Source organism: Candoia aspera, chromosome 1 (genome assembly GCF_035149785.1).
Source record: "Candoia aspera isolate rCanAsp1 chromosome 1, rCanAsp1.hap2, whole genome shotgun sequence".
Taxonomy (NCBI): Eukaryota; Metazoa; Chordata; class Lepidosauria; order Squamata; family Boidae; genus Candoia; species Candoia aspera.
In genome coordinates, this window is record NC_086153.1 from 227,478,634 (window position 1) to 227,492,896 (window position 14,263).

Sequence of the window (14,263 nt, forward strand, 5' to 3'; positions counted from 1 at the left end):
GAGAAGCTGTTCTTAGGTTCAACCTTTGCAGTTTCAGACAGGTTGCTCCCACACTAGAAGGCTTCCCCATTGCTGGATGCAGAATTAAGATGATACCACACAATTCTTAACACAGCCTCTGATCAAAAGCTGGTAATCTCTTCCCCCTTCACCCATAAGAAGCCACAGTAAATAACTAAGCAATCATCCCAGTCTCCCTGCAAATGTCTTCTAATTAGTAACTTCCTCTGATTTTTTTCCCCTTTTAAAGGAGGTAGTTGGTTCTCATTTGAGTGATATGGAAATTCTGGATTGTCCTTAGTCCGTTCTTGTTCCTTTCAGCAACAGGAGGAGGAGATTATAATTACTGGTTTCCTCTCTGCAGTCAAACAATTTTTAAACATTTCTTTTACCTTGCAATCTCATAAATATAATACAAATAATTTGGAGAAATCACTCTGGTTTATATAGAAATGGCCAAAATTTTAGATCCCCTCTTCACAGGAAACAGGAACACATTAATTAAAAGCAATTTAGGGATACCACAGCAACAATCACTAAGACTGAACATGAATTATTTACTATTTAGTCTCTTTTTAAGGGGAATGAGTAGAAGTTGGTGTTTTTAAGACAAATAAACACTTGCAGAATAGATAGAAAAAAAACAGAATGCAACATTTTGGCATTGATGTTACCTGTATTTCCTTTTAACACTGAGCAGAGAATAAAAACTTATTCTAAGCTTTATTAACCAATAGTTGGGGGAAAAGCTAGCCACAAGATGACTGCCAGGAGCTAGCCATGGTGCTGAAACATACCAGAGCCAATCTCTAAAACTGGAGCCAGCAAAAGATACTCAGATTCCCCATTCCTAATGATGTAAGAATAAGTAAAAAAGAAAAAACATCTCTCCACAACAGCTGGTAAACCTGGGGCAACACTGACATCTTCACTGGGCCTTATCACTTTTCTTTCAAAAGAAAAAACAAAACGATAGGGGGTGTACACATGACAAAAATATCCATGCAAATTTGCTTGCAAACATCTCTGGTGAGAAGCACCAAGCCCACAGCCAAATTCTTTTCACAGGGATAAAGAAAACAACTGTGAAGGTAAAACCAGACGTAAAGGGGCACTGCAGTTTTGGCTGCTGTGTCCTTTTCCTATGCTAACCTGGCAGTTTCCCACTTCTCTCCCCAAGATGGTGACACAATTTTCTATCTGTAAAATATAATGCATGTGGATAGTGACCAAGGGAGAAAAGTGGAAGCAAAACAGAAAATTCATTTAAGGATTGATGGATATTCCATGGAACAAATGTTGTGCACTGATGTCTTTCAAACGAATACCATAAAATGTAAAAAGGGCTCCCTCCCATCTACCCATCTTCTATTTACATACCCACATTCCCTTCACAGCTTATTGTACTTAGAAGGGGAAAGAGTGCAATATAACCGACATACATGTTTGCAGCCTAAAATGTGAGGTAGTCCATGGAGGTTTCTGCATAGGACACTGGGTCTGGGAGAGACTGCCATGTGCATCGGCCACCCAGCAAAGATGCATTCAAATACTGCTATACCAATAATCAAAAGCTAACGTCTCTAACTGTTTAGCCTAGATTGGAAATTTAGTATAATTCCTGCTCCACTTTTATTTATTCCTTTTGATTCAAAGGACAGAATCTCCTCAGTGATTGCTCCAAAGATCTATTCCCTAGAAAGCTTTCTTCATTTCTTGCTCCTTACATTCCCATCACTGCTAAAAACCTTTTTAATTCTAAAGGTACCTGATGGGGATTTTTTTAAAATAAAAAGCACATGTGTTTTTGTTCTGCTGCTGTATCTCAGTGTTGCATGCAAGCTCTTTTTGTTCTTTTAATTAGATTCCTTTTTTATTAATATACATATGCCTTTAAAATTTTTCAAGCTGCCTTGTATTATTAAAGAACAAAAATGCTTTAAAACATGTGCATTTACAAGGTGACAGACATGATCAAAATACAAAATAAAATTCAATTCAGCTGTAATACACAAAATAATGAACCAAACATCACATTAATTAAGGACAACAGTCAAAAGAGAAATTTGCTTTAACTCTCAGAAAAGCAACTTCCTGAAAAGCCAGCAAAACCAAGGGGGCAAAATGGATAGATTTCCACTGGATGCATCGAGAAATATACTAAAAAAAATTTTATAGCATCGTGAGCCAGTTTGGTCTAGTGGTTAAGGCACCAGGCTAGAAATCAGGAGATGTGAGTTCTAGTCCTGCCTTAGGCACAAGCCAACTGGGTGACCTTGGGCCTCTTACTCCCTCTCAGCCCTAGGAAGGAGGCAAGGGCAAACCACTCCTGAAAAACTTGCCAAGGAAAGTGTAGGGACTTGTCCAGGCAGTCTTTGAGAATCAGACACAATTGAATGGAATTAAATAAATAAATAAAGGATCAAGGTCAAGTTGTACCATGTGCTGGTCCCACTGCAGTTATGGGAGAGGACTTTCACTACGAGGGTTTCCTTATTGATCAAATTAAATAAAAAAGATGAGGAATAAGAAACAGGCCCCAGGAACCAAAATAAAGCTGATAGAGCAACATATAAACAAATATTGTTTATGCATACACTCTGTTTCTCCAGAGGAATAAAGCGAATAGGTGGACACTTCAGAAGCATATTTTAGCTAAAGAACCAGAGTAAGAATAAGAGATATAGAACACTGGAACACTTTGTCTTAAAGATGGCAAAGGATTCTGCCTTGCTGACAGAATGTAAGGGGAGGCCAGTCTGCTTTCTACTTGGGATGTGGTAGTTGCAATAATTCTTGCAGCAAATGGGATATTTAAGAGTGAAGGGACCACCACAGGGTTTTCACACATGGGTAGATCCTCCCCTTCTACAAATGGGGAATGATTCCAGATTTAAACTACTTCTTAAATTGCATTTAAGAAGGGAAAAAGTTCCAGACAGCCCCAAGCAGCTTGCCCTTATATCTCAGACTTTAAAATATTTATTTATTTCTGAGATTTAGAGGCTGCCTGACTCCAAAATGACTCCGGGCAGCTTACACCAAATAAGAACAATTAAGAAAACAATTAAGAAACAGCAAGAAATCCTGTGTGTTCAGACAAACCCACTCTCTCTAACCCAAACATCACCTACAAGGCTCCATAAACACCCAGCCCCAAGGCCTGGGAGGAAAACATGGAGCAGCAGTTCCCAGAGGCCCTCCATTATACATCATTTGTATCACTTGAACCCAGCTTTGCCAAGCATTACCTACAGAAAGATCAACTGATGTCTAAACAGCCCCGTGCAACTAAGAAACTCCCATTCTGCCCAGCTTGCTTACGGGATTCCAGGAGCTGCTCTTCACATTGCAAAAATTAAGAAGGAACAATCCACATACAGGACATATCTTGGCTTAAAAAAGAGAAGGTAATCTCAGAAGCAGACCAGGAATGTATGTTCATCTAAAATCCTGAACACACTGACTTAATGTAACTATTTCCCCTAATAAAATATGAACATCCAACTTATCAGATGGTAAATAAGAGAAAGTTTCTCCTGTACTAAAAAGCAGCCCAACAGTAACATGGCTTCATTAGGGCTGGCTGACTTTGTAATGTGCTGTCCTCGCTGTTGCTCCACCCCAGCTACTGTGTTGCTACGCACTGCAGGCCTTTGCTTCCTGAATCTCTGTCCAGAAATATAATTGTGAATCCATGTTACTGTAATTACAACTGTTTATTCATACTGAAGTTTTCCAAGCAGGTTATGACAATAGTTTCTTCCTCTCTCCATAGCAGTTTGAGTTTTTTCCTTTTAAGAAAACTTCCCTGTTCTTTTTAAAAAGCTTCTGCTGTTTTTAAACTTCGACCCACCTTTTGTGCATTATTTCAGATTATCCATGTATGTTTTGAAGTAAGGTGTAAATATCACTGTTTTTATTATGAGTTCAAGATTAATGCAGCCATGGCTTTTGCTGGCTGATACTTTCTCTTTTTTTAATATAATTTTACTGAAAGTTTTAAAAACAAGAGTAAAAATTAATACAAACTAAAATAGAGTAAGAAGGAAAAGAAAAAGGAATAAAAGAAAAAGCTAAAGTTCAAAAAGAAAAAAAGGAAGAAAAAGGCAGAAGAAAAATAGAAAAGAAAGAAAAAAGATATAGAGAAGTGGCTTCCAATCTTCTTTACAGCAGTTTTAAGCACAATTATAAATTTACCTCTTTCTCTAAAGTTATAACATGTCCTTTTTATAATCTATCCTGTCTAATCATCAAAACCCTAAATCATAAGATCATTTTTTCTGTTTTCTGCAAAAAGTCCACTGGCTGATACTTTATTTATGTGCTGTTAATATCGCAATATTGAAAAACTGTTGGTCGCATGTTCATGCACACATTCACAGTCACATGAAAACATATTTAAGGTGCTAAATACCCTCTAAAATAATCTAATCTTGATTTCCTAAATATACCCAGTTCACTCCCTCACCACAAAGATTAACTTCACAGTATAAATATGGCAGCTTTATATTTCATTTTCAAATACAGACGGATCTCTTTTAGCCAAGCCTTTACAGTTACTGTTGTAAGCCACTTTGTGAAAGCTTGGCCTACAAGGCAGGGGAGAAACAATTAAAAGAAAATAATAAATAATTGCCCCAGTGGTGCCATAGTGAGAATGTAAGCTATGCCCATTTCTATTAAAAGCTATCCCAAAGGGAAACTGAAAACTATAAGCAATGTAATATTATTCAGTTTTTTTCTAAGCATTTCTACCCTTCTTTCTTATCAAGAGATAATCAGAAGAGCTATGAGTCATACGCTGCAACTGTGACAGCGGTTTGATCTTCCTTTCGTTCCAATGTTTCAAAATCACACAGTCCATATTAGCTGTCAAGACTGGAGAAAAATCTAAGGAATCATTGAATCTATCAGGATGAAACCAGAATCTCCTCAGATTCAACATGCACAAAAGCAGCCCACCCTGGTTGTGGAAGGCCAATTTACTGCTGCTCTGGGAAGTGTGGCTCATGACAGCAGATACTTTAGGTATACGTCCCCAAACACATATACGCAGCTTAGGATTTTTAGCCTTGTGCATTTATTATTTCATAAAAATACAGAAGAAGGCAGACTAGAGAATGCCAGAGGATAAAAATAGTAGGTCTTTTCTCTTCAACCACATCCATATGGAATATCACTGCAATCCACTCTCTGAGTCAGAGTGGGCTAGCATAACATACGTTGCACCTCCTCTGACGTCTTTATCAGCGTGACTCAGAGGTCTCCAGAGGAATAGTATTCTGCAGCCAACCATAGAAGCATCTGTGACTATGTCAACTCACCTATGAGGCAAATTCTAGCAACATATTCAGCAAATCAGGTTAATCAGGATGCACCTGACAAAGGATCAGATACAGCAATGGCCACCACTTGCAGTTTACCAAAAACACCAGAAGTTGTTGGACAATTGGGCAAATGTTTCAAATTCAATGGATGACATGACAGCCCTCAAAATCCATCTGCCCCACCAGGAAGATTAATTTGGCAGCCTGAACAAGGACTTGGCTGATTTTTAAATTATTTCATTTTATAGGGTTACCCAATTGACCAGTGGCTCAAGACAGCTTATAAAGAGGATTAACATTAATTGACAAAGCAATAACAAAACAGTAAAACAACTACCATGCTGGGGAAGATAAAAACTTAAATCACACTCACTCCAGCAGGTTCATAAATTGTTCTGGCCTAGTGCCTGCTGGAAGAGCCAGGTTTTTTAGGCCTGCCTAAAGGACAGCAGGATTGAGGCCATATGGACTTGAGAGGGGGGGATGCTGTTCCAAAAACAGGCAATGTGATAGAGGAGGCCTAGGTCCTGTGTCCCATAAAATGACTCTTTTTTGATGGGAGCTGGAGCATGCCAATCCTATCAGCTATTATAGGATGGGCAACGATAATAGAGATTTCCCACAAATACCAAGGCCCTCAGCCACAAATAGCTATATAGTTGACCACCAGCACTTTGAACTGCACTTGGGGGCCAACTGGCAACCGGTGCAGTGCATGAGCATACCAAGGTATAACTACTTGCACCATCTACAGCTTTGAAGTGGTCTTCAGGTGTAAACCCAGGCAGACTGCACTGAGTAATGCAAATGAGAGATTATGGCCTGAGTGATAAGAAGGGCCTCCCAACCCAGGAATGGGTGAAGTTGGTGCACAAAGTGGATTTGTGCAAAAGCCCTCCTACCTGTGGCTGTCAACTGCTGTTTGGGAAGGAGTAAGAATCTAGGAAGCCCCCCTCCCCCACAGCATGCCAATTCTGTCTGGGAGAGTGTAGCCCTATCCAGAAGTAAAGCTGGAGAGTCTCTAGTGCTGGTTGGTTCCAGATGCTTGATTTAGGGAAGGAAATCTCTAAGACTCTCTAAAGTTGGTAAAATAGCAGGAGTCACATCTCAATAGTTTTGTTCCAACTAATCCCCATTATTTTCATCTGCCAATTGATCATGCTGCTTTCATTCATGAAATAAGGCTAAAAGACAATGATGTTTCAGTACAGTAATGCAAGTATAAGTGCTGTACTTCCATCAAATTAGTCTCCAAGTTTCATGTAGCATCAGTCTTGTATTTTTCATCTGCCCCCAACATTTCCTGTTTATTCACTATTATTTCTATAGTGCCATAATTTCTCTCTTGGTATTCCAAGTGCCTGTAGCAAAGCTGTATAAATTCAAGCAAATGGGAATTGGTATATACTATTTTTGGTATCCTCAAATGCCCACGGTCATGTTAAAGAATGTATTAAAGCCTTCTACCAATCAAGGTTGTGCTTTGTGGATCCCACTGACACTTTTAAAAACGAAGTTGCTCTGTATTGCCATTTTTTAAAAATTAGAATTAATTTGGTCAGCCCGACCAGGTGGTTGCCCTAAATTGTATTTGCAGAAAAGAAATGGGTTATAAGAAAAGGTCCCCTAAAAAATGGATGGCTAAAATGAATGACGGAAACTTCTCAAGGGTCAAAAAAGCAAAGATGGAATAACTGCACCCAGCTCATTTGGGAAAAACATCCTCTTCATTTTTGCTTCCTCCAATAAATTTCATAACAGAGCTTGGGTTTCCTCTCTCCAAATTCTGATATCCACTGGCACTGGGAGAACTCAGGGCCAGAGAAAAGAAGCTCCATCTACAGAATGGTGAGAACTGGTGAGAAATGGCAGGAACTCCTGTTTACGGTATCCTCAGTTTCTCTGACTGCTTGGAGTCTTCCAAATTACTAATGAAAATATTTACACACAGCAGCGTTTCAGGGCTCCTGCAGCCATGGATTGCGGCTTTATTTGGGCCCTCCAGCCTGAACTCTTTCCCTCCCCGTTTGCAAGATAGAGTAGCAAAAGGCCTTTAGGAACCCTTCAGTGGATCTCCCACTATTAGAGCCCTTTTCTAAAACTATATACCCTTAAAAAGTAGAAGGAATTTCCTGTTTTAAATCTAGTCCTTCTGCTAGATACACAATCCACTAGAAAGGAAAGGAAATCAAGGCAAGGCATCAATGGAGCAGCATAATATTATAGCCAGCCTGCTGTTAATACATACATTAATGCTCATATTCCTTAATGGTAATAACATTTCATGCAACCACCATGTTGAAAAGTACAATAGCATGTGTGTAAATGTGTATGTATGACATTAACATAATTGCAGCCATTGGATTGGAAAAAGAGTAGAAAAAGATGTGGCTTGTAGTCAAAATGTTGAAGGCCATGATAGTATGTTTGCTTAAGATATAAATACCTTAATCAATGTTTGATTAAGGTATAAATGCCTTTCCTTGGCACCAAGGAAAAACACTTGCTGTTCAAGAACTATTCATCATAGAAGGGAGGAAAAGCAACTCCCCCATTTTTGGATTCTCAAATAGTTTTATAATATGACCCATATTATTTCATCTCCCCATTAACTGTGACTCCTGCAGCTCATAATATGGCAATTCCAGGATATCATTAAAACTATTCAAAAATTATTTCTTGCTCCTCTTCCCCACCTGAATATCACCTGTGAATGTAATCTAATGTTTCAGTATTCAGGTCTGAGTTACTCAAACTTGCTAAGTTTCAGTCTCTCTCCTAAATGGTACAAAGTGTGATACAATATAGATGATCCTGTTTATCCAGTAGCTATATAAAAATCACAGCGGTTAATGAACTATTTCCAATTATTATTTTTGCCTAAATCATTCTGTGTAGAATGAAGTTGTCAGATGTGACTGGCCTGGTTACAGAATAATAGTGCCACAAAGAATTACCATCAAGGTCCTATCAATGAGCCATTCCAAGAAAATCTACGCAGTAAGAGACCTGGCCTAAGGACAGCAAAGGAGTATTTATTCTCTTCAGGAGAGTATAAAATAAGATTTGGAAAAGTAAGAAGTGTCTCAGCCATCTTAAGCTGAACAATATGAATGTTGACCAGAAATCTTTCAACAGGAATAAAAGGCACAGTTCTGCCACATCCATGTCAACACATTACTGCATGTTGCCAAAAGTTCTTTCATTTACAACGTCCAACCCGTTTTTTTCTGGCTACAGTAAAAGTATGCGGAATGAGACTGTAGTCAACCATGAAGGTTCATCATCAGTATTACTACTTTTAAGCCAACTACACCCTTGATTAGGCAGTAACATCAACAAATCTGCCAAAGGCAAAGAAATATTGCCCAATTCTTAGTCCTATCATTATTTTTCAATCTAGTTTTTCGCTGCTTTACCAACATCAAAAAGAAGATCTCAATTTCTGCAGGAGAGTTTGGATTGAAGCACAGGTCAGTTTCTCTGCAGAAAAATATAGCCATACACATTCACCCATGCTCCTGTGTTGTACCAAAACTGATATTAAACTTCTGGATTTATGGAAGGGAAGAGACCAAACGGGACACAAATCTTCCCACAAGATCTGTTCAATATTTATACTAATGAAACACTTCAGTTCTTGTATATTTTACTTTTAAAAAGCCTGATCCTTTTGTTTCTTATACCAGAGCCACACTTCTGTAAGACTCCCATACTGGCCCCTCTTGTATTACTGACCAAATGATTGGAATCTGTTTCATTAGTTGATGCAGAAAGAAATGTATTTGTTCTTCAATGCTTCTCTCCATCAATACACAATTTCCAATATAGTCTTCTACAAAAAGGAATGTACTTAGCATTGAAGTAGGACTTCAGGGTTAAGTACGTTTGATTTAGTACATCCTTCCTGGATGTGATGTGGTAGCTTAGGTCCCATCTGCTAACATTTTCTTTCTTGGCAGACAAAACCTTGCCCTCTTGCTAATCCTAAAATTGGACTCATAATCAAAAAGGTTTTGAAATGATGGTTTCTCAGGAGTCTGTATCAGTTTCATATAATGGTGCATCCATTATATAGCCTCTTCAATCACAGTCACTTTTTTTTTCCTGCTTGTGTCTGATTCTTAGGGACTGCCTGGACAAGTCCCTGCAGTTTTTTTGGCAAGATTTTTCAGGAGTGGTTTGCCATTGCCTCCTTTCTAGGGCTGAGAGGGAGTGACTGGTCTGAGGTCACCCAGCTGGCTTCGTGCCTAAGGAGGGACTACAACTTACGGTCTCCCTGTTTCTAGCCTCGTGCCTTAACCACTAGAACAAACTGGGTCTCAAAGCACAGTCACTTTAGCTCCAAGGTAAGGGTAGAGCAACTTGATCTCCCCAGATATTTCAGACTACAGCTCCCACAACCCCTCACTATTGTCTGCAGTGGCTGGAGCTCATCACAGCTGGTACTACAAAATCCCTGGGGTTTTGCACTAGTGACCTAAACTGAACAATCCTAACCCAAAGCGCATGGATCTGCCTGCAATGCTGCCTGCTGCAACCTCATGCAAGGGTTCTAGGGATCCATTGTGGAAATAAGGACCTATCAATAAGGTGGCAAAGATCAACAATCAGACTTGGAAGAGTACCAATGTCAAAATCCTTCAATGTTTCATAGGCACTCTAGCATGCGTGAGGAAGGGAAGAGATGCAGAACTAATTCCAAGAAGGAATTCCCTCTCAACAACTGAGCGATCTCAGCAGCAGCAGCAGCAAGAGAGGGAGGGAGGAAGCCCGGATAGCTGATGTTTGCAACAGGCAGCTGGGCCAGGCTGGAAGAGTGGAGGGGGATGAAGCGAGAGCCCATCGAGAATGACGTCAGTGAATTGACTGAACAGGAAAACACGGCGGGAGCGGGTGGGGGGGGGGCGTGAAGGGATCTGCTCTGTAAATGAATACAGAAGGCTGCGTGCGGAGGGGCTGGGGGAGACACGCAGCTAGCCAAACCTGACAACCCTGTGACGCGGACATGACAAGCTGCCACGCAAAATGGTGACAATATCCCTTTTGGGGGGAAGGGGGGCTGAATCCGCACTTGGGAAAACTCGCCCCAAAAGCGGAGGGGAGGGGGAGAATACTTGCCTATACCACAACATAAAGGAGAGGAGATATACGAGGGGAAAAAAGGAAGCTCCACCGTGCAAACTCGCCTATCGGGAAAAAATCCAATATTCTGAGTTTCCAGGGGCAAAACAAGATGGAAAAGGGGTGGGGGACACCGTAGGGTTCAGTCCATCGGGACCAGAGAAGTGGTTCGGTTCCGTTTTCAAGGAGCCGGTGCCAGATCTTCTGACGGATGCCTTTTCTTTTAATAGAAGGAAGGTGCCCCTTTGCCGCCGCTTCCAGGAAAGCAGGCTGCAGAAAGGGGAGAGGTGGAAGCCTTCCCCGCCCTTCTGCCCAGCGAACCCCTTTTCCCCAAATCCCCACCATCTTTAGCGCTCAAAAGTACCCTTTCATCCCGCCCAAGAAAAGATACTTCCTTAACCCCCCAAGAGGAAAAAAAACCCCCACCAAGTTTATTTTGGGGACACAGAGAGAGGGGGAGGAAAAAACCACCTCCGTCCGGTGTGCAGTAGATAAGGGCGTGCAACTCCATCCGACCATATGGAAGCGAAGGAGCTATGGGCAGTCGCTAGAAAGGGCAAGAAGCGGAGACACTGACCAGGCAATTGCAGATAGCCTAAGGGTCCACGATTCACCCCGCCGATTCCAGCTCCAGGCATCCCAACGAAGTCTACCCGTTCCCCTTTCGGCATCCTCCCTCCCACCCGCCAGCCCCTTTCAATACGCATCCTCGTCCTCAGTTCTCACCGTGCAGCACTTGCAACGGGCGATCTCCAGCAGCGCCGGCCGCAAAAGACGGAGGCGGCGGCGGCAGCAGCAGCAGCAGCAGCAAGAGGAAGAAACCGTCCAGCGCCCGAAGCAGACCCCGCCACCGCCCCATGCCGGCCGGTGCCCCAGCTCAGAGCCCGGGCAGCCGCCACTTCCACGGCTGCTGCACCATCCCTAATCAGCGCCCCCTCCAGACCAACGCCGGGACAGCACCTCCCCGCAAGTCGACCAATCGCAAGACCCATGCAAAATGGATTCTCGGCCCCATCAGCCTATCACAACCCAGAAACAGGACACGCCTGAATTCGAAACGCTGGGCTTAACTATCCCTGGCCACGCCCGACTTTTAGGGTTACGCCTCCATATTAAAAATGAGGCCTCACCTCTCCCACCTGCTATTATACCTACTACGTTCCCGGATCCTCGCTATGCCCAATTCTATCAATTGCATTAACATTCTAAGTTGACGCTCCTCCAGCTAATGATGTTTCAGCTTTGCATCAGTCACAATGCAGGGAGATCGTTAAATTATACCTCCTGCAGGCACGCATTAAGCACAGCCTAAGAGGTTTTTCCCACCTCCTACAGAAGCCTCCGCATAACTTACAAATCTGCAGCTCTTCTAAGCTTATGCAGCCCTGAAGGTCAACCATATCTACCATTTCTCATATTGCACACAGCTGGAGGGTGGAAGTCTCCCTCTCAGGCCCTGCTCAACCACAGAATAGCATTAATTTCTTTTGCTCACATCTGGTAGAAACCCTGGTAAGTACATAAAGCAAAACCAACCTGTGAGCTATAACATCATTTCCTGGAGAGGACATCCCTGCATCACACCTGGAAATACTGTTGTGTTATGGCACCTATTCTCCTCCTCCTGTCGCAAAGTGCTAATGAATTACCACAACAGTAAAGCAGAAAGCCAGCAATACTCAACAGTGCTTCATGGTTCCACCTTCGTTCTGCAATTACTTTTTTTAAAAAAATGTTAAAATCATAAGGCGGTGACTTTCATGACACAACACAGTTGCGATTGTAGTACAGTTGGCTTTCTCCAGCCCAAAAGGGTGTGATTTTAAGGTTTTGCATAAAGGACATAGGAAAGGGTGTACAGTACTCTCAAAAAAACAGTTAAGAAGGGCACTTCTGGGGTTCAAGGTCTATTTCACCCTTTTTTAGTTCAAATGAAACAGCAAGGCAGGCTCAATGCAGTCATCCCGTTAATCTGCCAGAGAAGCCAACACAACAGCCTAGCCAGTCTTCATTCAAGAGTGACAGATTTTGCTTTCAATAACATCCTTATTGAATGTACTAGGTCTCGAGGTGCCACACCAAGACAGTAATTTTTGCTGTCACAGATTAACCCATCTAAACATTCTTCAGGATATTGAAACCCAAGGATATATGTCTTAACATTTTGCCTACATGTAATCCTTAGTGAGAGCAGTTTGGTGCAGTGGTTGAGCCACCAGACTAGAAACCGTGAGACCAGGAGTTCTAGTCCCACCTTGGGCACCAAGTCAGCTGGGTGACCTTGGGCCAGTCAGTCTCTCAGCCCCAGGAAGAAGGCAAGAGCAAACCACTTCCAAACAACCTTGCCAAGAAAACTGCAGGGACTTGTCCAGGCAGTCTCTAAGAATTGAACGGATAAAAAAAAATCCTTGATTCCTATTTGAATCTTCCTTTTAAAATTAGTTATCCGTTCTGTACAATATTTACAGGTTAATTTAGTGATTGAGAGGCAACTGGAGGGAAGTTTTGCTATCTTCAGATGGTCCATCTTATATGATGCAGGAACAAAGCTCTCCTCCTCAGTTCTCCAGGTCAGTTTTGCTATGCCCTCAAATTATGCTGAATGATAACCCAATTGCAGACATGTCTCTAAAAAGCATCCATGCTTCTAATTTAAACACACTTAACAAAATGATAGAAAACAAAAGGTGACATTGGACAAGGCAGCCTTTGGGTTTCTTTCCAGCTGAAATTTCAACTACGGCAGAGATTTTCCCCACCCATCTACTTAGTCTTGAAGCTAAGACAAATCCCAGCTCAATGTTAGGAGCCTCATCCTAACTCTAAGAGCAACTCTTACTCTTCCGCTGTTAAGCGGAACTGATTCTTGAGGACGATCATCAGTAATCAGGACTCAGTGACCACCACACCTTCCAGCTCTAATTCTAAGAGCTTGATAGGCAGCTATCAAAACAAGGTTCCCATACCATCAATTTGATTTCACCTTGAAAGGCAACCGAGAGCCAGCTGTAAGAAGAAATCCTCGTAAACCCTGATGAGAGTTAATGTCTAGTCCCATGTGTGTATTGGAGTAACTTACGATCATCTCTCTTTGTGGCTGTGCGTTGTAACGGTGCTAATCTGAAATAGTGACTGGAAGTACAGAGACTGGTCCAAGTAAAAATGTAATGTGGAGCCTACAATATTGGCTTTTTACTCTCAATGGTGGAAAAATAAAAAAACAGAAAGGTCATACAGTGCCTTCTTGGCCATTTTCCTCCCATCTTGTATGCCACTTAATATCTTCTAGACATAATTTTGTTCTGCAGGACCAATTACAAACTGGTTAACACCACTACCGTGTCAGCAAGACCTGTAACTTTGTCAGCTAGAGATCAGGAGAGTTGATCTCCAACACATCAGGTTGAGGAATGCTCATCCGTGGTGGGCGATGAGAGGAATGTGGTGACAGTGGGAGGAAATGTTCTGCCAGCATCTTTGTAGCATTACCTCTGCTAGCACCAGTCAGACCCGTGACTCTGGACAGCTCCTTTCCCCATACAGCTATTTTTAAAAATCCTTGAGATATGCAGAGATCTACAATATGCAGCAGCCCCACCCTCCTATTATGATCTGACTGCATACTGAAAATGGTCCTGGAAGAACATAACCTTATGTGAAGTGCTTCTGCATATGTGACCTGCGTATGTTACTTGACGAGCCAGCATCACCTGGCTACTTCACACAGGCTGGTAACCGAGTCGAGCCCAACGGCCGTGCAAGCAAGGGATGTGGGAGTAGAAGGAGAAACCGAGGTCTGCATCGTTTGG

The 14,263-nt window shown here is 41.9% G+C and overlaps 1 protein-coding gene across 2 annotated transcripts in view; it reads right to left on the bottom strand.

Moving 5' to 3' along the window:
- Window positions 1–11,389, bottom strand: part of PTPRN (protein tyrosine phosphatase receptor type N) — a 42,123-nt gene extending 30,734 nt beyond the window's left edge. For both annotated transcript variants that reach the window (XM_063288945.1, XM_063288944.1), the window contains exon 1: window positions 11,181–11,389. In XM_063288945.1, the coding sequence (XP_063145015.1) occupies window positions 11,181–11,313 (133 nt within the window). In that variant the 5' untranslated portion in view covers window positions 11,314–11,389. The remainder of the gene's footprint in view (window positions 1–11,180) is intronic.
- Between the last annotated feature and the right edge of the window lie 2,874 nt (window positions 11,390–14,263).